The 27751-nt window shown below is 36.3% G+C and overlaps 1 protein-coding gene across 1 annotated transcript in view; it reads left to right on the top strand.

Moving 5' to 3' along the window:
- Positions 1 to 27751, top strand: part of LOC149084956 (sodium-dependent transporter bedraggled-like) — a 58887-nt gene that overhangs the window by 25010 nt on the left and 6126 nt on the right. The window contains exons 5-14 of the mRNA XM_089232700.1: positions 1462 to 1649; positions 5891 to 6022; positions 6916 to 7019; positions 8410 to 8528; positions 11116 to 11387; positions 18582 to 18713; positions 18971 to 19073; positions 20175 to 20281; positions 22014 to 22193; positions 25869 to 27360. Coding sequence (XP_089088826.1) covers positions 1462 to 1649; positions 5891 to 6022; positions 6916 to 7019; positions 8410 to 8528; positions 11116 to 11387; positions 18582 to 18713; positions 18971 to 19073; positions 20175 to 20281; positions 22014 to 22193; positions 25869 to 27293 — 2762 coding nt within the window. The 3' untranslated portion in view covers positions 27294 to 27360. The remainder of the gene's footprint in view (positions 1 to 1461; positions 1650 to 5890; positions 6023 to 6915; positions 7020 to 8409; positions 8529 to 11115; positions 11388 to 18581; positions 18714 to 18970; positions 19074 to 20174; positions 20282 to 22013; positions 22194 to 25868; positions 27361 to 27751) is intronic.

A 27751-nucleotide genomic window follows, 5' to 3' on the forward strand; every position in this document is an offset into this window, starting at 1 on the left:
TATCCGTGGCACATTTGCAGATCACTTGAGTGACTGCAGCAGACACACAAATCACTCAATTGAACCACGACATACAGGGTGATTCAGGAAAGATGGGAAAAACTTTAAGATGTGCCGTAGGATAGCTTATTTTTTTGTCGCACCACAGTCATTTTCTGCACACGAGGGCTAATTAGACCGGGACCTACAATTTATTGCGGATTGCGAACGGCAGGCTTGATTTTATACTCATCGAACGAAAGGTTGGTGTGTTAACCCCTCGATGGGGACTCCCTGCGGTAGCAACTTTTTCTGCGGCCATGTCGCCGTTTCTGTTGCACCCCTGTGTCAGGAAAGTTTTCTGACAAGGTCGAACCGGGTATGGAACACGCGACACCTTTAAACATCCTTTGGTACTTTTTCTCTCTCCAAAACATATCTTCGCATCAGCCAGCTGTTAAAAAACCTTTGTATAAGTTACGTTCCCATCTTGTTGAGTTTCTGAATGTCAAATTGAATACCCTAATGCGATGCAAATAAAGTAAATGGCATACCATACTTCCAAAATTTATTTTGATTTTGATAGTAATCATAAATAATTGCTACGCAATATACTTTGTAACTAACTATGCCACAAAGAACGCTATACACAGGGTGGTCGTAAATTAATTTTAGCCCCTTGCGCTCGTAAAAAATCAACGAATGCCAATGAAATTCTAGATACAGGTGTTTCAAAGTTTGCGCCCAAAAATGAAGAGAAAAACAAAATTATAGATCTCGCGGTTACGGTCGCAGTAACAAAATTCCGAAAACTTCAAATTGCATCACTCACTTTTATGCATTGCTAATTGATCGGCGCAGTGAAAAAGCATGAATGGCGTTACAACGGTACGTGTAGCACAATAAACGCTGGCTCAGGGGTCAGACAATGAAGATCTCATCTCACCAAGGTGTTGGTGAGATGAGACTAAATTCCTCATTGAGGGGCTCTTCCTGCGGCAGTAATGTGATCTGCATAAGTTGTTTGCACATCGGCGTATAGTGCCGGCGTTTATCATGTTACAGCACCGTTTTAAAGCCATTTATAGTTTTTTGCTGCTCCGATCACTTTGCAATGCATAGATATGAGTATTACTATTTCATTTTTATGAAATTTTGTTGCTGTAACCGTAACCACGAGATCTAGGCCTTTGTTTTGTTTCTCATTCTCAAGCGGAAACCCTGAAACACCTATAACTTGGATTTCAATCACATTCGTTTATTATCCTCCACTAGGGGCTCGTATACAGGCAAAGTTATTTTGTGACCACACTGTATAAAGGGGGAGCAAAAATTCACGTTTACATTGGGTATGAACTTATGAGGAACGGTCTCCGTGTTTCTTGACTGTTAATTTAAGTATTGTACGTCTGAAATATTGATACATCGGAATTATGTAAGGATTCAAATATTTTTTTATACGTTAACTTTCTTCGCTTTCAGAATGTGAACCGGCTGTCAGCTGCTCCAACATGAATTACATAGCCATGTACGTGTACAGCTACATGAAGTACGAAGTTCTCGAAAATCATCTTATTTCTTTGATCTCGGTCAAACGATGCGTCTCTCTTCTGGGTATATGGGCTTTCATCTACTCAATGTTGTGCAGAAGAGTTGCCACTTTTGGAAGAGTGAGTAATCAATACGTCCTGGTTTTATAGGGAAACATGAAAATTCAATTGAAATACAGGGTGTCCATGATTAAAAGACCTTATTTTAAAGTAGTCTACAGGCGAAACCAGTCATCAGAAAATTGTGAAATTTTGTGGAGGACTTCATGAAGTGGAAATTTGTTTCAAGGGAAAAAATAGTTGCATATGTCACCACTAGAGGGCGTTTCCCTTTTGAATACCCGTAGTAAACATGTTGACTTATGTGATGTCACGCAGCAGTTGTTATAAAACCTAGAAACATTCGCGGAGATCTTGTTTCTGAATGTGTTTGCTGCTCACAATGGCGATAAGTTTACGAGATCGCGCTTTCGTGGTTAAATTGTTTTACCAAAACAGCAATTCCGCAATAACTGCTCTAAAAAAATATCGGACTTGGAAGAGGATTCGGAAAGGGCCAATGAATGCTAAAAATCTTCGGAGTATGGTAACGAAATTTGAAACTACAGGATCGTTGGCTGTTCGCCCTGGAAGAGGAAGAAAACCCGTTTCTATAGACGCAGTACATGAGGTTTCGCTTCGGGTGGAAGAAGACAGAGGTTCAAATTCTCGTGGTAGTGTCAGGCGTGTAGCACAGGCGTTGGATAGGCCACGTTCAACTCTCCATAAGATCATGCGGAATATCCGTCGCATTATATTGTCCGTACAAACTTTCACTTGTGCAGCGGTTGCTTCCACATGATTATGACGCTCGACTCCGGTTCTCACTGCAGTTTCTAGCTCGCATTGAGGTCGATTCAGAATGGCCTTGGAATATCTTCTGGACAGGCAAAGCGCATTTTCACTTGGATGGTGCAGTCGATACTCACAACTGCCGAATTTGGAAACCAGAAAATCCGCACGAGGATATCTTAGTGGTTCCATTGCATTCACCAAAAGTGACGGTATGGTGTGGATTTACTGCATCATTTATTCTCGGTCCCTACTTCTACGAAGAGTTACGTTCTACAGGTCCAGTGACATGTTCGATCACCGGAAAACGATATGCATTGCTGTTACAGAACGAAATTGTTCCGGCTCTGCAAGCACGTCACTGCCTTGCAGACACAACCTTTATGCAAGACTACATTGCAGTGTGTGTTAAGAATGTTCTTAAAGCACATTTTGCAGAAGAACGTGTCATCAGTCGGCACTTCCCTAATCTATGGCCTCCCCGATCCCCGGACCTTAATCCATGCGATTTTCGGCTTTGGGGGCATTTTAAACATCTGGTAAGACGTTTCAAATGCCGATTGACAATCCAAGAACTTCACCTGACCTTAAAGGCAGCATTTCACGCCACGTACTGAACATTTCTCCGCACACACTTCGGTCAGTTGTGGAACATGCCATCTTGTGATTTCACATGATATCTGAAAATGATGGCCATCATGTGGAACATGTTTTGTTGCAGTAACAATTGTAAAAGAGTTCAACAATTGTTCAAATTGTAAACGTTTGCCTTAATGTGTCATTCCTTAATAAAACGCCCTCTGGTGGCGACATGTGCAACTATTTTTTTCTCTGAAACAAATTCCCATCACTTCATGAAGTCCTTCACAAAATTTCTCAATTTTCTTCGCCTGTAGGCTACTTTAAAATAGGGTCTTTTAATTACGGACGCCCTGTATATTCCGTAATCTACAGTCCGTCTCAAAAATTTAGATAACGCACTTTTCTTAAAATAACAAGAAAAATACGGCGAGTAAAATTATAATCTTTTAATGTATAATAACTGAAGCATTTCCACATTTATAGAAAAACATTTTCTACAAAAGAACATTTGGAATATTTATAATATAGAAAATACAAAAATATATAGCTATATCTCACACACACACAAAATTTTAGAGAAAATTCAGATTTACAAAAATTACAGGCTTCTAATAGCTAATAGACTTTTCATTTTTTTTCGAACAACCTCACACAAACACATTATCCTCCATGGATCTAATTGAATTCTGTGGGGTTTCAGCGTCAAAACTGTACCATGCTTCCTCGAGAGAGCTCTTCAAGTCATCAACACTCGAATACTGTATTTGATTTCGAACACATTTATCTCGTAACCATGACCCATACATTCCTAATAGGATTCAAGTCCGGACTCATCGATGTCCATTCTAAAACTGATATATTATCGCGATTAACGAGATTTGTTGTGGCAGCAGATCTTTGAATAAACACGTTATAATATTGAATTGAGCAAATTGTTTTCGAGGATCTCTTTCAAGCATCCGAGTTTTTTGACGACAAAATTTCGAAAATTAAGGAACTAGACCATGAGAAAAAAGCAAATGCTGCTCATACCATTATCGAAGCTCCACCATAATGTCTGCTGAAAACATCCGTCTGGAACATGTGAACTCCATTTTTTTTTTTTGTAAAAATATAATAATAAATATGATACAAAGCTATTTGTCTCCATAAAGCATGATTTCGTGCCCATTTCAGTCTCTTTTCTCCACCTCTTGTTGGTGCTTCCTTGTGGCCACTTTTTTATGAATCAAATGCAAGCTTCTGTGATCTGTCTATGAACTGTATATGTCGAAATTTTCACTCCAGGATCTTTCATAATTTCATGCGAGGTAATTTTTTGCGTTGAAGGCAATCTTCCAACGATTTTGTTTTCGCGTAAACTTGTGCTGCGTGGACTACCACAACCAGGTTTTGGCTTTCGGGACACGCGTTGGGTCAATACACACCAGGCACTTCATTTCGACCTGTTCGATACACCTGCAATGCCTTTTACAGCCTTCCTTTTTGCTTTCTAATGAAGTACTCGAAGGATTTCATCGTACAAAGTATGCGATGACTTCTGCAATTTTTTTTAAATTTAAAACCAATCCGATAGCTTTCAATTTTTATACTATCGCGTCTCTGATACACCATATAGAAGCAATATTCGAAATTTACATATAATCGGAGGTTTTTCTAAATTTTGAGTTTAAAAAAATCCAAAACTTATTTCTCTCGAAAATGATCAAAAGTTAAAGTAGGTTTTTGCATTTTGATCAAAAAAATAAAAACTGAAATCAAAATTTGAAACAGTATCCATGGTGCGGTTAAAAATCTATACTGTCTAAACTTTTGACACGGACTGTGTTACATAATGAAAATAAGCATTTGGTCTTCAAATGTAAATTCAGTATGGAGTATAAAGAAAATTCTGGCATAGAGACATTCAAACTTGCACTGCCGAAGACTAATACATTAATCACTTACAGTCAAACTCGGCTATAACGACCTCGGCTGTAGCGACATCTCTATTGCAACGTTCATAATTGGCGGTTTCGGCTGATTCCTATGAGGAATGATATTAGCGGCTCTTGCTTATAACGCGCGATGGAAACGCAACGACCTCGGATATCACGACGCATTTTACGGCACTCTACTTCCGTTTTCCTATGAAAATGTCCCGTTTTTTGACGAAACATGCTTTAATTCAAATACTAAAATCAGGGATGAAGATAATTTTGATAATTTATGAATTATAAGAATTTCCCCCCCCCCCAAATATTTTTTTAATTCCTTACAGATTTTCTGTAGTAGTTTATCCAGACAAGGGTTATTTACAACTGACAATAATATCCGACAATTGGTAACATTTTTGACAAGAAAAGGCGATGTCGCCGTGTTTATGACTCCAATTTCTCGTATTTTGCTCAAAAAAAGAAAAAGAAATACGGCCACCTATTATATTACAAAATTTTTTCGTATATAATTTAACGCATATTAACCACTTCACGTACAAGATTTTGGAAAGAAATTTCTATTATCTGTATTTTCTGAATCGGCGATAAATCTGGTAAACTTGTCCTAACCTAACCATACGTTAGAAAAGCAAGAAGGAAGATTAAAAAATGCAAGAAAACGAATAAAAAATATATAAAAGGAAAAACGGTGTATAATAGATAAGTAGATAAAATAGAGTACTTTTTAAGTCTCTTTTCTCTATTACCCTACGTGTTCTCTTTCGCGCTTACATGTATACAGTAGAAAGATATATTAAATATGGGGGGGGGGGATATATCACTAACAGGAGTATAGAAAAACGGGGTGGAAAAACAACTTCGCGATGATGAGGAGAGCGGAAAAAACGCAGAAAACTGGATTGAATTTATTCCATTCCTCTGGTGTTTGGACGTAATATTTCGTACATGATCGTAAAGCGGGTAAAAATTTTTGGAATAGTAACTGTTCATGTCATTTTTTTTCTCCCGCAGCTTTCGTCGATAGTGAACAGCCTGAACCTACTAATATATCTTATAATAGTACTGAGAATGGCTTCCAGCTACGGCGACGGCCTGAGGAATGTTTTTGAGGGTGATTGGATTGGTGTTATGGCTGACAAATGGGTATGGTCATTGTTTCTAAACGCATTACGAGAATCGTATTAAAACATTTTACAAACCGGCTTCTTTAAGGAAAAGCTTACTCGTCACACCACCTACGTATGACTAAAAACACGAGTTAACTCGTCACCGGCTAATAAAAGTTCAGAGAAACTCATTTTGGATCAAGACCAATCAATTGGTGAATTGGATACGTCACGTGACATCGGACGATGTCTAATTTTCTTTCAGATAGACAGATCTTGAGTCCTTTTCTTACGGGTTTTCGGCAACAAATTTGTATAGTTGAAGTGTTAGCGATGTATCTCTGAAACTGTCACCTTTGTTTATATTCAGGAAACAGGGGGAAGATGGATAGGCTTTTTAGGATTTCTCGGAAACAGAAAATTGCACTGTCGTTGGACAGATTCATTGCTCGCTTTGCTGCAGCTTTGTTTCATGGGTTTATCTTTTCGACAAAATTTTGCACAGGTTCCCACATTCTATAAATCCCGCTAATCTCATTTGAAAAGTGAGGGAATTCTCACCTCAGACGAGATACCGTCCATAAACTCTTGCTGTTGAGTGCAATGAAGATCCATCATTTCATCTACGAGCGACTTATATCCATTTTCTACTACTAGTTCTTGAACGTGTTGTACTGTACTTGTAAACCTTGAGTATTTTCCTCATTTGCCTCTAATAATGTTTTAAGAGGTTTCGTTAAGTTATGAAAATCACTAAATAGAAGAAACGCGAGGCGAAAACAATCAGAAGCATCACTCAGAATATATTTACGCCCCTCAGCGCGTTTTACTAATTGTTGTGAGCATAGTTCTGTTATATTGTATGAATTATTCTTTATGATATCGCTTAAATCCTTTAAAAATGCTATGATTGATTTATGTATCTTACAGACCTGGATACGGTCTCTCAGAGAGGTTGTATTCACGTGGATTGTATTCGGAGGAGTAACTCTGCAATTGTGCGGCCATATGAGAATTAACGTGAAGCTGAAAAAGTTCGTATATTGTATGATGTTGATTTTTACTGAAGTAAATTTAAATTTTGTTCTAAGAAGTTTGATTGCCAGGGTGACCATAAGACAAATACAAGATGTCAGTGGTATCGTTAATACTTCCGAAATTCGAGACATCACCGATTGTGCCGTAAATATAGTAACTGTCAGTTAATGTATTTCGTGGTTTGTTTACATTGGTACCTTGTGTTATTAGCATGTTGTGCTTAGATTTGATGCCGTCGTGAACACGCATGACTGAGGAAAAGCGTCAAAAAATTCAAGTGTCAAAGAAACATTAATTTATAGTTGTTACGGCTGGAATCAATAAGTGAAGAACTATTCAATGTGAATATTTTTGTTCCAAATCTCAAAAAATGTTTAAAAATATTTTTTTTAGTTTCATTTTTGAATTAATTTTCAAAAAAAAGTAATTAAAATAAAACAAAATTAAATATTAGCCATAGTTTAAAAGACATTAAAAAATAAGTAAAAGAATTCATTGAAATTAATTATCGGATAATTAATTACAGAAAAAAAACCCTGAAATTTCTAACATATAATTATGCAAGAGGGTGCGGGAAGGTAAGTGGCATCGCCCTGGGGTGCGGGAAGGAAAAAAGGGTTGGGAACCACTGTACTAGAGTCATTTGGATTTTTTTCATATTTATCAAATTCACAAATTCCACTAGGGTATTATGCATGTATACAATCACATGTATCTAATCACAGATAAAGGTTATAAATTGGAAGTATTTATCAAATTTAACAATGGAACTTGGTTATTATGCATAATCGTCAGTAAAAGTGATAATGTTTTCAGTATTTATCAAATTTACCAACGACGCTTGGGTATTATGCATATTCGCCGGTTAAAGTGATAAATTTATCAAACTTACCAAGTTTGCATAATAACCAGTGATTATGTATAATAACGTATTTATCACACATTTACCGTAACATATATACACAAATGCTTTTTGTGTTTGGTGATATTCACTCTGGTACAAGTGCTGGCGCCATCTATATTTTGCAAGGTGAAATGGATCTCCCATTCGGAGATGTATATATTCATTTTTTTCCATTTTAGAGCCGGATCAACACCCGCAGTGCTACGCAGCTTTGACCCTCGGAAGTACTGGTCTTGAGGTGTGGCTAGCACAACGCAAGCGATCTTAATGGTCAATTTAGACACACCACACCCCAAAACCAGTTTTTCCGCTAGTCGAAATGTGTCGTTAATGTGTCGAACCCGCGGCCTTCCTTTTTTAATGGGGAGCTTCACCGAGGACCATCTGTTTCTCACGGATAAAAATGAATGCAAATGTTTTGTGAACACACTCTCATTTTGTTTTCCATTGTTATAAGCTCATCATTCTTTATTACATTTCAGGTTCATAGGTGCTGTTTTTGGAATAATCATACTGATGATGAGCTTAACAGTCATATTTGCACTTTGTTTGAGGCATGGCCTGGAATTGCAAGGAGTAACATTTGTGCCAACAATTTTACGTACGTATTAAAATAATAGATGTATATGGCATTATACCTTCCCAAAATAATTCCATATGCAATTTCTAGATTAAATATCGCGGTACAGAAAGAATAATGAAAAATGAAAAACTGCATGTACAGTAAAACATCTCTTTTGCGGTCCCCGGTGGGACAAAAAAATTCGTCCGTAAAAGAGGGGAACCGTTAATCAAGGGTTTGAAATGCATACTTTTATTATGCAAGGGTAAATCATTATTTGGCCGCGTAAAAGAGAAGGGTGGCCGCATTTTAGAGGTGTCTGTTTAGAAAGGGTTTTACTATATTACTAAAATACAGGGTGTCCTATAAGTCCTAATGCGGCTTTTTTCTCATCATTTGATCATTTTTGTCGCACCGCAGTCATTTTCAGCACACGAGGGATAATTACACCGGGACCTACAATTTATTACCGATCCTGAACGGCAGGCTTGTTTTTTATACTCGTCGAGGGGTTGGTGCGCTAACGATGGGGGGACTCTCTGCGGTAGCAATTTTTTCTTCGGTCACGTCACCATTTCTGTTGTACCCGTGTCAGGAACGTTTTCTGACAAGGACGAACCGGGTATCGAACTCGCGACACCTCTAAACATCCTTTGGTACTTCAGGCGAGTATCTTACCGACCTGGGCTACCGCGCCCTTTTTCTCATCAACCGTTCGCCGTAGAGGTATGGTTTCAATTTAAAAAAATGCTCAAAAAGCGTTCTGAAATAATTCTTTCCCAGTTTTAAGAGTGCGTCTTAAAATAAAAAATCCAAATTTTCATACGGTCCCTCTGTCCTCCAACTTCCAACTGCAAAGGTGTTGCCCTGTCTCTCCTGAAGCCAACCAAAAATAATCCATGTTTTTAACTGCAATATTCACTAAGATATTTGAAGTTAAAAATCGGAGAAAAGTTATGGAAGAACAACAAAAACTAACGGACAACGAACGTTCTTACTCATATGCTGTCCTTTCCGAACTTTTCTCCGATTCTTGAATTCAAAAATATCTCAGCGAATATTACACTAAGAAACTTGGAATTTTTCTGTTGGGGTCAGAAGAGACAAGGTAACAACTTTCTAATTGGAAAGTAGAGGACAGGAGGACCGTATAAAAATTTAGATTATTTATTTGGTGACGCACTGTATTTTCACTCTCAAAACTGGAACAAAGTGATTTCTAAGCACCTTCTGAGCATTTTTTAAATTGGAACTATACCTCTACGGCAAACGGTTGATGAGATCAAAGCTGAATTCAAGGACTTACAGGGCACCCTGTTTACAAGAATACACAAGAATACAGTCTTTATTAAAGTTTTTTCGATCCTGAAGATACGTCAGGGCCGCCCTTACCAAATGCGGGCTTATTGGGAAAATAGTAACGTCTTAATGCGTAAATTCGGCCCCCCCCCTTGTGTCTGATTCTATATATTCTGTGGGAGAGAGGAATCGGGCATCCAAAAATTTATGCATTATTACAAAATATACAGGAATACTTAAAAATATCAATAAAAAAATAACATATAGACACAGTAAAATGTAAATTAACAAAAAAAAATTAATGCAAATTTGAAACTGAAGAAAATCTTAAATTATGGAAGAAATAATTCCAAAACCATTTAAAATTAGGTCCTAATGAAAGAAATTCTCGGAGAAATGAAAATCGAGAATCGATGAATTGAAAATGAGAAAAATAGTTGACGGAGATAATTCCAGCACCTAAGTAAATTCAGAATAAATGAAATGTATATTTTTAGAATTATGAACTTTTTCTTCGAAATAAATGAAAGAAACAATTCCAGGAATGATTAAAATTCTGAATTTATTAAAGAAACAATTCCAGAATTTGTGAAAATTCAGAATTTATGAAAATTTAAAATTACAGTTACTTTAATGCAGATTTTTTTACAGAATGGATGAAGATTCAGAATTTATGAAATAAATAATTCCAAAAATGATGAAAATGCAAATTTTCAAAATTTTTGAAAATTAAAAATTTACGAAAGAAACTATTAATATTGTAAACGCGGGTCCCCGTGCGACCGCACCTTTCGCACACCCCTAAAGGCGGCCCTGAGTTAAGCAGACAAACATTAAGTAAAAGTTAATACCGAGGATGATGTCAACTCTCCGCTATCCATACGAAGGTTTCTAACTGTTTCTAGCTGGCTGATGCGAAGATATATTTAGGAAAGACAGAAAATTCAACTGTGCTTCTGCGGGGAATCGAACCCACGTCCTTTCACTTTCTGGGTGAATCCCCTACACCACCTTCTTATGGATAGCGGAGAGTGACATCATCCACGGATAAGTTGCTATCTGGTGTCATTGTCAGTAATTGTGAGCTTTGGCCTTAGGCCCGACTGTCCATCTACGATCCCGTTCAGTGGAAAGATCGAGGTACTCGTTGCCTCTGTAGTCTAGTGGTCTAGAATGCTCACCCGGAAAGTGAAAGGACGTGGGTTCGATTCCTTCTCAGGGGTGTGTGTGGTTTAGTTTTCTCTCTTTCCTAAATATATCTTCGCATCAGCCAGCTGTTAGAAAGCCTTCGTAAGTTAATACTTAATTCGTCTCAATTTTTTTGCAGGAAGCAGCCAAGAAAATGATACGGGGGTGATCTCTCTGATATACAGTACATCTTGTGATCCGAAAACCAAACACGATGACTTTCAATTCGTGAATTATATGGTTGGAGATGGTTTTGCCAGCATAAAATATGGCCAACATTACTATCAAGAGATGAGGGTACTTACCGAATTATACCCAAGCCTAGCTGCAATTGAGGGTACATCAAGAATACCATCTATTATGTCATTTCTTTTATATTTCTGCTTCCTTGGATTTGCTATGAATCAACTGGTAAGAAAAGTCTAATAATTATATATTTTTCCTATTTAATCCTCAACCTTTATGCTAAATAATGCATGTATGAACCCCCCCCCCCCCACGAAAGCTTAAAATAAACTACTTGTTGAACGTTTAAGCACGAGCAGCCGATCAGCGTAATCGACAAATATCATTGGGGACAATTTTTCACAAAATTCATAAAAATATGTGAATACAAAATTGCAAGTTCAATTACGGGATATTAATTTTGCAAAAATTAAAATCAGCAAATGGTTTGAAACGTCTAGTTTTCTACTCGAAGGCCGGGATTACACTATAAAAATTAGATAAAAGATTTTAGTCTTTCACAAAACTTGAAAGGAGCAACCAATATGTGTATCGCTTACATTCAAGCAAATGCTGGTTGTTTTTTTCAAGTTTTGTAAAAAATCTTTTATCAAACTTTTATAGTGTAATCCCGGACTAAGTTGACACATTCAAAGAAAATTGTTTGTGAACAGTGTTAATAATTTGTTGGACTAAGGCCGGGATTACACTATAAAAGTTTGATAGAAGATATTTAACAAAACTGGAAAAAACAAACCTACTAAGACTATTCACTAAATTCACTCTAATGTAACCAATAGGCTTATTGGTTGTGTTTTTCAAGTTTTCAAAAGAACTTTTGTCAAACTTTTATAGCGTAATCTCTTCCTAAGTTATGACACGAAAAACACGTTTTGACGATTTTTCATTCTTTCATACTATCGATTTCTTGAGTCAAAAAAAAAACTAACAAGGATTTAGCTGGTTGCTTTTAATGGAGCATTCTGTATTTTTACGCAATTTAAAGTTGGAGGCCGGGATTGCATTATAAAAGTTCGATGAAAGATCTTTTACAAAACTTGGAAAAAACAACCAATAAGCCTATTGGTTACATTCGCTTGATTATTGGTTGCATTTTTCAAGTTTTATGAGACTTTATAGTAGTGTAATGTCGGCTTGAGAAATATAAAAATTAAAATTTTTATGCCTCCTATAAAAAAATATCCTGTCATTAAATTTGTACATTTCTATAACCTAGGGTATAGCCCAAAAATTGGAACGGATTTAAAAAGTTCATGAAAAATCATCAAATCGGCGTATCGGGATAAGGTTTATGCCCCTAGACTTTTCATATAGTCAGATTTTTTATGACACGAGGAAAAAAAAAGTTAAATAAGTTTTCCACACTCGGAACCTTTCTGCAGCTGAAGAACGAGGAACTTACGGGCTTTCTTTAACGCTCCTTTCGCACTCTACGGATTCGTCCGTACGGAGACAATCCATTGGTGGCGAGAGCAATTGGGTTGTGGCTTTCACATGATGCGGACGAGTCACCGTACGGTGAAGCCACCGTCGTGCTGTCTCCAAGAACACAGTGGCCTACGTGATTAAATACTTGCTACGGACATTCAGCCGTACGGAGCTACTCTGTAATAAAGCAATAATTTGAGATTTCGCTCCATATATTTCACACACAAAACAACTGACAGCAGACTGAGTGCTGTGACCGTCACGTCTCGTGTGAAGGAGAAAGCAATTATCTCCGTGCGGAAGATCCTCCGTACGGACGAATCCGTAGAGTGTGAAAGGAGCGTAAAGCCACCGCTGCGGAAGGAATCAGACTGAGATCCGACAAATACGATGACCGACTCATACTATCGCCATACATACAGTGCTGCAGCGTCATCTTTCGAAGACATTGTGTAAGAGACGCAAATAAATTTATTGAAAAATATTCTTTGCCTCAGATATTAATCTCTTTGAAGAATTTATCTTTTATAACTATCTCCATATGTATATATATATATATATATATATATATATATATATATATATATATATATACACACTCACTATTCCATTTTAGAAATCGCCGAAACACCTTGTTGAAATAAAACTAACGTTATAATTAGAACAAATGAAATGATGCCGAACTCTTGGTGAAGTGGTAGATCCTGAAATTTTCAATTTTAATCCAACTGAGCCGGGGTAAAAGTGATCTCCATAGGAAACAATCTTTCTTTAATTTTTTTTTCTTGGTGACAATCATCATATTTTGTTATATAAGTATTTTTACAGGTTTTTTCATGTGCACATGAAAAGTGCTCCAGAATGATACCATACCATGATGTGAATTTCGGAATCACGAGGAATAAGTAACTAATTTTGAAGCGATTCTCAAGAAAATAATTTGAACCTTTGAAAGCGTTTGACGATTTATTTGAACTCCATTCTTGCTGTAAGCGTTTATGTTCTTGCATCTCCACATACAGTGAAACCCCTCTTAGCGATCACCCCTATTTTATGACCAAATAATAATTTCTCGGAAGAGAAACCCTATGTTTTCCGAACCTTTCTTCAATCTCTTCTGTGTCTAAAACGTTTGTAAAGCATCAACCGGCAATTCGTGGCTGAGGTAAAAGAACTTCATCAACAGTGCTTTATTCCCCCAACGTTGCAATGTGTACCTTATGTAAGTGACGGTAACAGGATAGCTCAATGAGAGCTGTTAATTGTACACCCTGCATTTTATAGGACTCTGATTTGCATATTTCCAGAGATTTGCTTGCGTGCAGCGCTTTCTGTCGACAGAAATTTCAACTAATTCTTTTTTCTGTACCAAAAATATTTTCCTTCGTGAGAATAACTTTTCCGCAAACGACATTGAAATATACCAATTCCATAAATTATTATGAATGTTTAAACTATTTACAAATTTATGGGTCACCCTGTAGCTTCAAAAGATAAATTTTCAGCTTTTGAAGCCAATTCAAAGTCTAAGCCTATTTAGTAAAAGAAATTTTTTCCCTTTTTATTGTAAAAAGAAATTGCAATGAATTATAAAAAAATTTGTCAGTTCTTACTTTTGTTACGATTAGAAAATATATGTTACTCCAAGATAATGCCTAAATTTTAATCAGCGTTGTTATAAAACTTTCGAGGAAAACTTGAATTAAGTTTTATTAGTGCTTGAATGAGAGAATAACGCCTGACTTCTTTTATACGAAGCTGTAGCTGTAAAAAGTCACAGCCTTTCCACGAAAACTTTGTTTCAGTCTTCGGCCAATTTTCTGGATGCGGCTCATTCATCAGAATTTACGATATTTTTTTATGTAGGTGTAAATTAAATTGCGGATCTGCACTGTTTTCACGCGTAATCTCCAACTTGTATTATTATTGAAATTGCGTTTATTCCAAATTGAAGAACTATTTTGAAGGCTTAATAATAGGAGCCTCCCTTTTTTTACGGGGCCGCCCTTCTTTTACGGGCATTTTTTTTTTATCCCACCAGTGCAGGACTATATAACAAAGGCTGTTTCACCGGAGCAAACCGGAGTCGCTACAAGCTAACGTCATGCGTGACATCATTGCTCCAGCAGAACCGAGTGCGCCCGCTTTGCTACCCTTACCCTGTTAATTACGATAGTTTGCAATCACTGTGTACTGCCCCTTTTACTGAATTCTTTCAAAAATTACCTTTTCGATTATTTTCATTAGCATTTGTATATTTATTGGCTCGCTTCGTTCAGCTTAACGTTCATTTAAACATTTAAAATAAGAATTTTTTTTTTCATTTGCTTATGAGGTAACTTCCACTGAGAATATTTTTCTAGGATCAATTTTACTTGAATAGCGCATGTTGGTTAGTTTTCATTGGGTTGATTGAAAACAAACTCGAAATAAATAATTTCAATTATCTTTTGGTTTTTTTTATATTTTTTTTGATTATCTTTTGTTTTCATTTGAATTAAATGTAGCTTTTAGAAGCCTTGGACTTCAGTATTGTCTACGCAACTGCAACATGAAACATGAGTAGCAAATATATAAAAAAATCCTAATATAAAAAATGATTGAAGTTATGATTATTTTGAGTGATAAATATCAAAAAACGTAATATTACTTTACAACTGTTTTCGTGGATTTAATTCATTTCTTAGCTTATGGATTATAAAAATATTATAAAAATACTACCCGCGCACATACCTGTGACACTAAAACAACACCATGAACGTGAGATCACTCACTTAAAACAGCAAAAATAAGCAACTAAAATGTATAAAAACCCTCAATTCAGCTCGTTTCGTGCCGTCTGCTAAAAAAGCGGTGACGTCACACAGCAGCTCCGAAACCCCGCCCATAGGGCCAAGGTGGCAAGTGCGACTTCAAAAGGATGAAGCAGCCCTTACTATATAGCCCTGCAACCTGTGTCCGCAAAAGAGGGATTTATTTGACTGTATACAGGGTGATTCGGAAAAGATGGGAAAACCTTTAAGAGGTGAAAGTACACACCAATACAAACAATGGTCATCGAAGTGGTCTATCATGGTCTAACATGAAGCTCAAACGAGCTAGCACGTTTCGAAACGACCGCTCCGCGAACGTTAAAAAGGCATTCCCGTTGAAATTTATCGGGAGAAAAAGAACACCATGCATGCAAATGTAACCTGGAGGAATAAGAAGTCTGCGTCACAGTGAATAAAAGGCACGGACGCCAGCCCTGTGAAGTTATTCCAGCGTGCAACCGTTCTATTAGTTTTAACGTACGGAATAATGGCGCAGTTTAGCAATTCCGAGTCCGCGCCTTTTATTCACTGTGACGCAGATTTGCGTACGATTTCTTCTTCTTTCCCAGGGTACATTTGCATGCATGGTGTCCTTTTTTCCCGATAAATTTCAACGGGAATGCCGTTTTAACGTTTGCGGAGCGGTCGTTTCGAAACGCGCTAGCGCGTTTGCGTTTCATGTTGGACCATGCATTCTTTGATGACAACTGTTTGTATTGGTGTGTATTACTACTTCACCAAACACCAACTCTGGCCATATCACTATATTGCAATTTACTGCCATTAGTGAGATCGGTTGGAAGTGAAGGCGCTGTCTATCGGTGGTCGCCTCGAGTTCGTTTGGGAAAATATCTTATCTATATCCTCCCTTGGGTTCGAACCCGGGACCCTGACAACAACCTTCACGATGGTAGACGAGCATCTTACCACCATGCCATTCGGGCAATATTGGTGTGTACTATCACCTCTTAACGTTTTCCCATCTTTTCTGAATCACCCTGTATAATCAGCATACAGATTTCATGCTGGATGCTATACTTGCGTAATCATTGTACACATTTGCTTTCTATTCTATGTCCCTGTATTATTATTATTGTCTCTGATACATTTCTAAGACGACATAGATAGTTTTTCATGAGCACGATTGTCTTGCTTTGTTGATAACTATGCTTTTCTTTTCTTTTTTTCTTCTTTATAGGTTTCTTGTTCTTTTTCTATCCCTGTCGACTAAGTATATGTAGTGTACCAATGTGTACAGCTGAAAAGACATTTCTCTTCTATCGCGTTGCATGAGTGTACAAAAGGACTTCGGTGCTTAAGAGACGACATATTCTTACTATTTCTTATATTTCGCACTTCTTTTCACTGAACACGTTTTCTCGCAAGCTATATATAGTTCAAATTTTCATTAAAAAAATTAAAGTTAAAATTAAATCATTAATTACTAATTAAATTATCAATTACTCTGATGTGGTCGAAACTTTTTCCCATTATTTTTTGCTGTGGTATTCTCTAATATTTTGTAAGTTTATTCCTAAAGTTTTTCAGGAAAATACTGTGAAGACGATAGCACACGTAACTGCAAGCATGCGTGTTCGGTCTTTTTGTTTCAGTGATGGTAACCTCCTCTCTCAAGCGAAATTTCGCTTTTGATTACAATCACACATTCCGAAAATGTGCTGCCATCTATCGATGGAAATATGTAGTCAAGTACTGTATAATAGGAAAGTATTGAGAGAGGGAATTGCACTTATTTATTTTTATTTAAAAAAAAATTCCTTTATTTGTTGAAGTCTCAAAATTTCCCACAGACGCTAAGAAATTTCCTACATATTTTTGGTGAATTAATACATAATATTAAATATTCGCCAAATGAATTTTTACCACGGCTATAGGCCACCCCATTGGCCCGCTTGTTAAGTGCGGTAGAACGGCGAACGTGCCGCGGAACCGCCAAAAAACGTTTTATTCAGGTCAGGTCAGGTGAACTTTTACCACACTGGTTTTTCTCTATTAACTTACAAGCACTTCACATCTACACAAACACGCACAAACTTGTCTATAACCCTCTTCATAGCTAGCAAGAGCAGTCTGTAAGTCGCCAGGCAGCCCCTTTGGGCTGGGCAGCGACGAGAAAAATTAAATTCTGTCTGTCTGTGTGAACATTTACCACACTGGTTTTACCATCACTGTTTTGTACCAATATTCACAAATTCATATTTGACACCACATGGTAGAGGAACCACTTTGTACTTGTAATATGTCAAGCTTTTGGGCGATGATTGACTATTTTTTGCCCTTGTGTACGGAAGAAAAACGCCAACAAAATACACCAAGCAGTGTTCACTGAACAGAGAAGACCAGTACAAGTTAGCATAAGTTACTTGCATAATACACCACATCTTTAGTTTTGCTTGCGCAAAGCGCGGCTTGTACAAGTATTCAGGACCGTCTTAATAGCATCATGGGCCCCCGGACCAAGTGATTTTTCTGAGGCCCTACCTGGAAAATTCTCAAAAAATTCAACTACGCCTCGTTTTTCTGAGGTTCATCTTCTCTTGAGGTCCCCGGGCCCATGCGTTACGACGGCACTGCAAGCATGCATAATTCAAATCCATTCAATCTTCAAGCCGCTTGTACAATCAAAGTACTTGAACAAAATTATCCTGCGCACGATAACGCATGCTTGTACAAAAATATTAAAAATGCATATTTATCAAGCTTGCAGTACGTGCCGCCTTAAGTGAAACAATAAATGTATTTTTTTAATTAATTTTTTTCTTATTCTCTTCAAATCTGAGCTAAAACTGACTTGAATTTTTTTTAATTAATCAAAGATTAAAAATATTGTTTGATTGATTTGTGTTTATTGTATGTCAATATGACTTTAAAAAGAAAAAAAATTAGTTAATTAATTAATCAATTTGTGTCGATATTTTTACGAGGGCTAGATACCCTAAACGCATACCTAAAGTCTTGAAAAAAGAATCATTAAAAGCCATTAAAAATGAGCTGGAGTGAAGAGAGAGGATATACGCAATATCTTACTTTGCTTTGCATTATAACTATGTGTAATTTTTTTTTCTTGATCTCGACTGTCTGTTTTCAAAACTTTCAGATAACTATCTGGTTATGTTTTGAAGAAACCATGATTCAAGCAAGGCAGGGTTTTCTCAAAAACTGGACACCTATGCTTTCAGGATCATTTTGCGTTTTTGGAGTGATTTCAGGACTAATGTTCCAGACTCAGGTGTTCATTTATTTTACATATTCTTCCAAAAAATATTTCACAGACTTAAAATTCCAAACTAATAGATAATATTAAACCTATCTTTTGAATAGTTATTTTCAGACCCTCTGAAAAGTCATCTATTTAATTTTAAATTTTAATTCATTATTTGCAATCATTCCATCAATACTCAGTCTTATTTCCATTTTAACGAAACGCATTCCGTATATCCATAATTTAGTATGCTTAATTTTTCTTTCATTATTTTGACCCCTTAGGCATCCAAGGCACTTTTATACTTGGTGGATGTTGCATTTTCATCTGTTTGGTGGGTTTGTTTCTTATTCGGCATCCTCGTCGGAGTAGTCGTGTTCATAGACGGTAAGCATATATATTGCAAAAACTCATTCCTAAACCAATACATTTTGCGTACAATATCTGTTTAACTCTTTCATCGACGTTGGTTCTCAGCGGGATTAATGAGATATCTCGCCAAACTTGATTTTTTTTTTGTATTTCCGCAATTACGAGATACATCGCCTGCTTAAAACCATTTTATTTTGGCAATGCCGAGCCCAAAGAGCTTTGTGGATTCCGCTTCTTCTAACAACATGTTTTCCATCCGCCCCAAAGATCAACTGCCAGTGGGAGGAGTCAGTTTTTGTTCACATTAGGACAGGCAAAACAGAAGGAGACAGACGGTGTTTGAAATACACGCGTATTTTCCTTTCCCTTTGGCGTAGTACAGGAATATGCGTACAGTATATATATATATATATATATATATATATAATAGAAAAATATAGAGTATTTCACTTCCTCGGTTCATTGTTTTCGGAATTAATAATTAAGGAAAAACACTATCACACACCTGCACAAAATTTGAAAAAGTCTTCTTCTTGAAAAAAAAGATATGGCGTTTTATACAAGGGTTTGGTTATTTCTACTGTGCCAGTTATAATGCAAATCAGTGAAACTTATAAATCCGCGAAGAGGGTTAATAAGTCTGTGTTCGTATATCCCGCGTTGTATTGGTTTCATCAACAGTTTATGCGAGACTATACTGACAGTGAGTTGAGCTGTCAAAAAGGTCATGACATTCATTATTATTCATCACTGAGATTTGTGTTATTGAATTTAGGCCGGCGTAATGCTGTTCAGTTTTCTGAGTAGGTTTCGCTCTCTTATCAGCGACTTTTTGTAGTTTTTTTTTTGTAGATAGAGAGTGTGTCATTTGAAGTATATTTTGGCCTAATTATGTGTGCCATCTGGTGACATAGAATGGAATCTAGAGCCTTCCGAGTAGGCGAACTTGAATTTTAATACCTCTGGGTATTATTGATATATAATCAAGAAACTTCCACTCTTCATTTTGATATTCAAAAGAAAGTTTTGCAATTCATTATATTATTATCATATTTTTTGTCGCTGTTGTAATCAACATATCTGGAGTCTTTGATAATATGTTTACGTTTTTTCCAGGAAACGCACGAAATGCGGAACAAATGCTCCGATACATCGTGAAGAGTGATAAGCGCTATAAGATATGGAGTAAAATCTGGGGTCTCTTCTTGCCCATCTGTTTATTGGTAAAGAATTCCATTCAATATCTAACCTAATTTCGCTCTCGTCCATTATTTTGCATACGAAATATTACGATGAAGACGCAATGTACAGGCTATACCATGAACTTGGACGAATTTTAAAAATCATAGAAAAATAAGCAAATTGGCATAACGCGTTGTGATGTGCACTTTCAGACTTGTCAAAAATTGGGGTTTTTGACGCAAGAAAAAACAGTTAAAATTTTTACCAATAGCTGGCACTACATAGTTTGTTTCCTATCTGATAATATTCAAATTTGACCCCTTTAAAAGCGATGGGAATCAACAACTAGCTTATGAACAAATACTTTCTAGGTTAATAGTGTAGTGAATTTAATTACTACTACTCAACCGTACATGCGGAGTTTCTAAGGAATTGGTTCCTACCGGAATGTGTGTTCTGAGTGCATGTGTGGCACTAACGTATCTACGTTGTCAGAGTTAGGGTACTAGCGCTGCCATCTGCCTCTATATTTTAAAGTGAAACTGCAAACGTCTGAATTTCCATATTATCTAAGGCTGCGTTCATAGTAGAGCGAAGAGGTACGAGTTCCAAGAAATGAGACTGGGAAGAAAAAAATACATAGGGGGTAGAGGAAGAGATGTCCTCACGTAATAAAAGAGGAGGAGGATAGAGAAAATGGCCGGAGGGGTTTTGAAATATAAGGGTGTGATGATGATGATGATCCCCCGCAGGGAGGAAGAAAAGTATCTTTCCCCCAGAAGAGGGGGGAAAAAAGAGAGGAAACGGACCAATCAGTAGCTCGCGAAAATACGTAGGTCGAGGTGAAAACAAACATTTTTGTTCAACTGCCGCACTTCGTTGAGTGACCTCTTTCTCTTCTTTGTCTCGCTGCTCGAGTATGTGTAATGTAGAACAGAACAATATAATCATTTCCGTCGCTAGTCTCTATTATGCACTCCCGTACCTCGTGGTCGCCTCACTATGAGCACAGTGCACGGACTTGGTATCGAGTTCAAGGTCTGAGTACTCTCTGCGAAGAGACTTTTTCATATGGGAGACCAGCTCGTATTCGCTCCTCGAACGCAGGAAACCAACTTCGGCCGAATTGAATCACTGCTTTGTTTAATTATTGTGTCTCTTGAAAGATTGCGATGTGGACACTGGTATATTAATAAACATCCTATTTTTACACAATTTTATAAAACACCATTTTCAAGTGAAAACGAATACATGCTGTACAACCTAGTGGTTTTTATGTCATTTTTTGACGTCGCACCGAATAACGCCACCTGTCGTCGAGAATTTAGACTATTATTTCTTGTGTCAAAAAAATCAATCTTTGATAAGTGTAAGGGCAGGCCCATAGCCAGACATATCGTTCGGGGGGGAGGGGGGACCAAAGTGATAGAAATAGATTTGGCAATATTTTTACCTTCTTTCGGTCATTTCTCGCATTCCGTGGGGGGAAGATAAACCCCAAGTCCCCCCTCCCTACGGCCTTGTATGAGGGTGTAAATCGCAACCCGGCACGTTGGTTTGTTGATTTTTAATGATTTTTGAAATCTGTCCAAATTTATGTGTGAGACAGCCTTATTAGCATATATATATCGGTCTATATTACAGAATATATTAGACAAGTGCATCGAAAAAAAAACGTACTTGATTGAATAAAACAAACACATACGCACATCTTTATTACAATAGTATAATCATAAAAAAAAGGACTCATTATGAATAATTTATTTCTTGCAGTTTTCAATGATGTTACTGCTTTGGGATCCTCAGTTGAGTGTAGCAGTTGTTTGGCCAGCTTGGAGAACTAGCTTCCATGTAATGAATCTACTGCTCCAATTCATACCAGTAGCTTTATTCTTCTTTGTACTAGCCATACAAATACACAAATACAGTGGATTACCTGGTACATTCACCGAGGTATTTTGCATTTAATATTTGAGCTGTTAACATTTTAGTATTTTAAGTTTTAAGTCAGTATTATCATTGTACCCAATCGCTCTTCCTTATCCTGCGTTTTTTAACGATTTCTGATACACCGAACTTGTTATTAGGTTAAAAGGTGATGATGAGCCCACTCTTCTTTATAGGTGACTTAATCAGGACCATCTTTGTAACCGCTGACTCTAGAATAGGGAGGGGGTCTTCAACGTTTTTCATCTGAGGGCCACATCAATATTTTCGTATAGTTTCAAAGGGCAAAATTTAATGGGAGGGGTTTGGAATTAATCACCGGGATTTGGAAGCCACCCGGTGACTACAAAATGAGTTATGGTAAAATGTGAATTTATTTTGCAAAAAAATGTGTGTATAAGTATTAATAATTATCTAGCAAACACAACTATTAATCATTAAGTAATTATTAATTACTTTGAGAAATTTAGCGTTCTCTCACTCTGAGATTTTTGTACCCAGGACCCTGAGTGTGATGTTAAAAAAATATATTTTATCTTAAAATAGCAAATTTCTCAACAAATTCATTCCAAGGTTTCACCCCTCTACCACTATTGATGAAAAACTTTCCGATGAAATTCATACAGTTTTAATAAATTATCCTCTTATTGATTTAAAGCAGAAACTGGTCAGTTAGAATTCTGGTCAGGGTTTGATTTTTCTGTAGATATAACAACTGTTCGCACGATTAGAAAGAATGCTTAAAATGAATGAGAATTACGATCACATAGTTTCAGACAATGGAATGCTGATTTCATTTTTCGCTAATCGGTGTCTTAACGGGCCACTAAAATGTTGTTGACGGGCCAGTGGCAGCGGGCTACAGGTGAGACACCCCTACTCTAGAAGTATACTTCCAATTACAAAAAGTTTCCAAATAACGTGCAGTTTATGAAAATGTCGTATTTTTTTTTAGGGGTTCGTATACATAAGACAATTTTTAATAAAATGACTATATAAAGACTCCGTGTACTAAAACTTCCAATAAGGGAAATTTATAACTAAAGCCTGGGATATTACACTATAAAAGTTTCATAAAATTTCATTTATAAAACTTTTATAGTGTAATCCCGGCGTTACTCCGATAAGTTAATCAAAAATAGTTAAAGATATAAAATTCAATTTTTTTTTTGGCGACTTAACCGCTCTGTTGGCAAGCTTGTATTAGCTTGAAAATCTTTTTTACACACGGACTGTACATAAATAAACTGCAAACTTATTGGTTTTTATTTTATTTAGATTATTTTATTATTTAAAAAAATGTTTTCTATTGCCCACTGTGTTCGGCATTTCTCATTGTCATGAGAGATGTTATTTTGCATTATAAAAAAAATTCATTACACCTTCTGAGTTCCAAAGAAGTGACAGAAAAACACTGTGTTTTTTATACTGTAAATGCCTCTTATAAGCGGATAGAAGCGAATGCCAGAAAACCACTGCGTCACGTGACAAAAGTGCAAATGAAATGGTGGTTTCGTTCTGAAACCACTTGACTGGAAAGAGTTATTATTATTAGGGCTGGGAATAGAGATTACAGTTTTAACTGGTTATTGAAATATTTTAATCGATTAATCGAATTTTAATCGAATTTATTGTCGTATCTATATAATATTGATTAATGCTATCAAAATATTTTTTATTCATTTCATTCACCTATTCACCAGATATAAACAAATGTGGGAATACGTAGATTATAAGAAATTAATCAACTGCCCACTTGAAGCAATTTAAAATTCTTAACATATTTTGTCAAATTCTGACGTTTATTCCCTTGGATCTTGTCATTTTTGTTTTTTTAATCGGTTATTTTAGACAAGTCACTGATTTCGAAACTACTTTCGATTATACTGTTGCTAGTCTTATTACGTAGAAACTCCCCCAGATAGTACATGCGAGGAAAGGAGCTGATGCTGTCAAGAAAATAAGAGAAAAACTACTGTTTTCATAATGGACATAGTAAATTTTAGTCTTGAACTGAATTTGAAACTGAAGTCATCAGCTTTCGTGGAATCGAATTGCATTTCTCCGTGTCAAAAAATATGTGATCAAAATATCGATTCAAATATTTTTTAAATATCGTCACTTATCCAAATTACTATATGTAGGTACATAATTTAAGACATCCAATCGGTTTCGTTGAACAAATCAAGTTAAATTTCAAACTTTTAAGCAGATTTTAATAGAATTTTAATTGAATTGATCGAGTCGATTAACGCAACTAAAATTTTTAACTGCGATTAACAATTGATCGTTTAACCGACCCGACAAATCTAGTTAGCATTAAAAGCACGAAACTGTTCCATTTTTTCTGTCATAATGACAATCGCATTTTTTCTACAGTATTTTTCTGAAGAAATAAAATTTATTTAATTGTTGAAAACTTCAGAATCGAATATCTCCGTAAATATTGCATTTGAAAATATGCAGTGTTTTGAAAATATGACTTTTCAGCGTAAGTTATTTTACTAACTAAAATATTCACCACGCATGTGGGCTGTATAAGCGATTTTATTTTTCCTTTTTTTACGTACCCAAACCCTGAAAAATTTACGAAATTTTGAAAACTTTACGTCGTTTGACAACTTTTTGTACTTTTTTTATATTAATTTATTATAAATACTTATTCCGGAGGGATCAGCATGATCCGTAAAGGGAATTTGTTAGTGTTAGTAGACATCCATGCCGGAATCGGATTTCAAATCTAGACCTGCACAGTCATAGACTAGCTCCCTAATCACTCCATTAATTAATTATCCTTGTTTTATATATATATTCTTATATTAAGTTTGTTATTCTTATTTTCTTCTGTTGTAATAGATGGCATTGAATTAGGTGAAGCATCGTTAGGATTTACATGGTTTTAAATGACATTAGTGGTGGCCTGGGATTCTATAGACTTTGAAACTCAGAAGATTCCAGGTGTATTAGAGAACTGTTTTTTATTGGTAGCTTGTCTAAAGGTGCCTGCAGATTACTCTGACGTGACGTGGTGCACGTCACATCAAAGTAGTACGCAAGCACCTAAAGTAGAGTTATAAACACTATTCACATATGTGTGACAACTCTCCTGTCACTCCCTTCCTTACCTTCATCTGGAATAATAAGTACAAATCGCTTCAAGTTTTACTGCAGAGAAGATTGATTTTATATTGGCATGTTAAAAAATGGCTAGACTTTCAATGCTTGGAATGAGAAGCTTGGGTTAAACTGACGGGAAGATGAATAAAGGAAGAGCTTTATCGAGGTTTTCAAAATTTAAACTGTGTTTGATGAACTATACCGTAACCTTCCGCAATATTGTTAGTCCAGTATCAGGATATTCTGTGACGTCGATCTGGGTTATACAAAATAATGAATTTGAATTGTACTATATTTCTCGTGGAGTGTTTTTCGCAATAGGGTAATGGATCCATGAAGTGGATGTGATAAGCTGTGTTTGCAAATGTTCAAAGCTCGGTCATTAAAAACTTACAGTAATCAAGAAATTAAAAATTTGTCAGTGATTTTTTGAGCCATCACTTCGTTGTGTCTGATGATGGGTTGCAGTGAAAAAAATTTATTTTACTGTAATTTACACGATTGTTTGATAATTTTTTTTATTTTTATCACCTACTAAACATTGCATTATTTTCTCTTTTTAAGAAATTTCGTGCTTTGGTGTTTCCCAGTCTTCCATTAGTTCCCGTTTTTGCAAATGAAAGGACGATCCCGGATACTAATCCAAAGCCAGTAGATCCTCCACCGATTTATACACCCCCACCATCATATTCGGCAGCGACTGGTTTATCCACCGCCAGAGACATCTTGCGTAGTTTCAGTACTGGCCAGCTGGAGAGTAATTTCAAACGAATGCGACGAACTGTTGGTTTGACGAATGCCCATTATTCTCCTGTCAAGCAGCAAAAAGTTGCTAAGGAGGTGGAAAAAACACAAGCATCATCAGAACAAACATACTCTGATCAGAACCAAAAAAGTATTCAGCCCCCTTCATACTGTGAATCAGAAGCAGAAAACGAACCAGTGAGTGACGTGTACTTGACATACTCTTCTCAGCTTAATTCCGGTTCGTATATAATTGTTGAAGAAGTCACAAAAAGTAAAGCAACGCGATATGGAATTCATATTACGCCCTGGCTTAACACCAATGGAAATACCGAAAATTGGCGAGTGAATAACTCAAATGACTGCGCGACGAAGTACGAAACGAACGTTCATAAATACGACATAGGATGCGATGGTGTGGCAATTTATCCGTCGACATCAACAGGTATTGGCAACCATGACATTTCGAATCATCATTCAATTGAAAGTGAAAAGAACATATCAAAGAAAATCTGTGATAAATTGGAACCTACATTAGAAGAGTGTGTATATGAGGATTATGAAACTGATTCTGCAAATAGTGGAAATAGTGAACGACGTAAAACTGAGAAAGACGATTTATCACTTCAAGAGACTGGAAAAACGAAGAGCGAGTTAGACAGAAAGTATCTTCAAGACGAGAGTTCAAATGATACGGCTGTATCTAATGCCAATGTACACGTTGAATTTGAAGAAAATGAAAATGTATGTTCAGTTCCAATAGAATCGGACGATGAAACCAAATTTTCAGAAATAAATCCCATGCATCGTACAGAAATAAATTCCTGTCTTAGTGGCAGGAAAAGAAAACCCACGTTCCAGAAACAAAGTGCCATCGAATTATCAAACTCTGATCTTGATGATAGTGAGTTGCCGGTTGATGAATCAGATATGCTCATATCATGTACTGCAAAATGTAAACATGAATGCAATCAATACAATCCAGTCATAACAGACATAGAAAATGAGAATGTTGAAAGTGTTCGATCTGAAAACTCATTCGAAACAGTTGCATCGATACCAAATGGAGAAATGAGTTTACCGCAAATTCAAGAACCTATTTCAACCATTAAAGAATTAGAGGAATCCAAAGATAATGGTCATGTAAAAGCTGCAGGCAGCCTTTCTGTAGAAAAGGAAAACGGAGAAATGCTTTTAATTGAAACTAAAAAAACTGAGAAAAATAATCAACTGGGCCCGGAGTAATAACTGGAAATGGTGATATTCATGGTTTATAAAATTATTGGATTGCCATTCAGGATGCCGAATTAAAGTAAGTTATCATAAATTTCTCTCTTGTTTGTTTGCAGAGGTTTTTTTTTATCATTTTAAACGAACAGATGATTATTGTATTTAATTACATTCGTGACACAATGCTTGACAATCATCGCAAGATACGGACATTTATTTCACACCATACTCTTTTTGAAAGCTCGACGTTTGCCAGAATTTTCTATTTACGGTTCATCCTTGAATTTCCGTAAATGAAAACAAAAATGTTGCCTTCATATCTATATGTTATGATTTGTCTCACGAGCTATAAATACTGAACCAGATTGAAATTCGCTTAAATCGTGATAACCAGACGTTTTCACGGTAGAAACTCTTTATACGTTTCGTAAAATATACTTACACTGTATACAGTGTGGAGCAATTATGCCCTA

Source organism: Pholcus phalangioides, unplaced genomic scaffold (genome assembly GCF_987345545.1).
Source record: "Pholcus phalangioides strain wild (caught in Gottingen) unplaced genomic scaffold, Ppha-v1.0 ptg000007l_1, whole genome shotgun sequence".
NCBI classification, from domain to species: Eukaryota; Metazoa; Arthropoda; class Arachnida; order Araneae; family Pholcidae; genus Pholcus; species Pholcus phalangioides.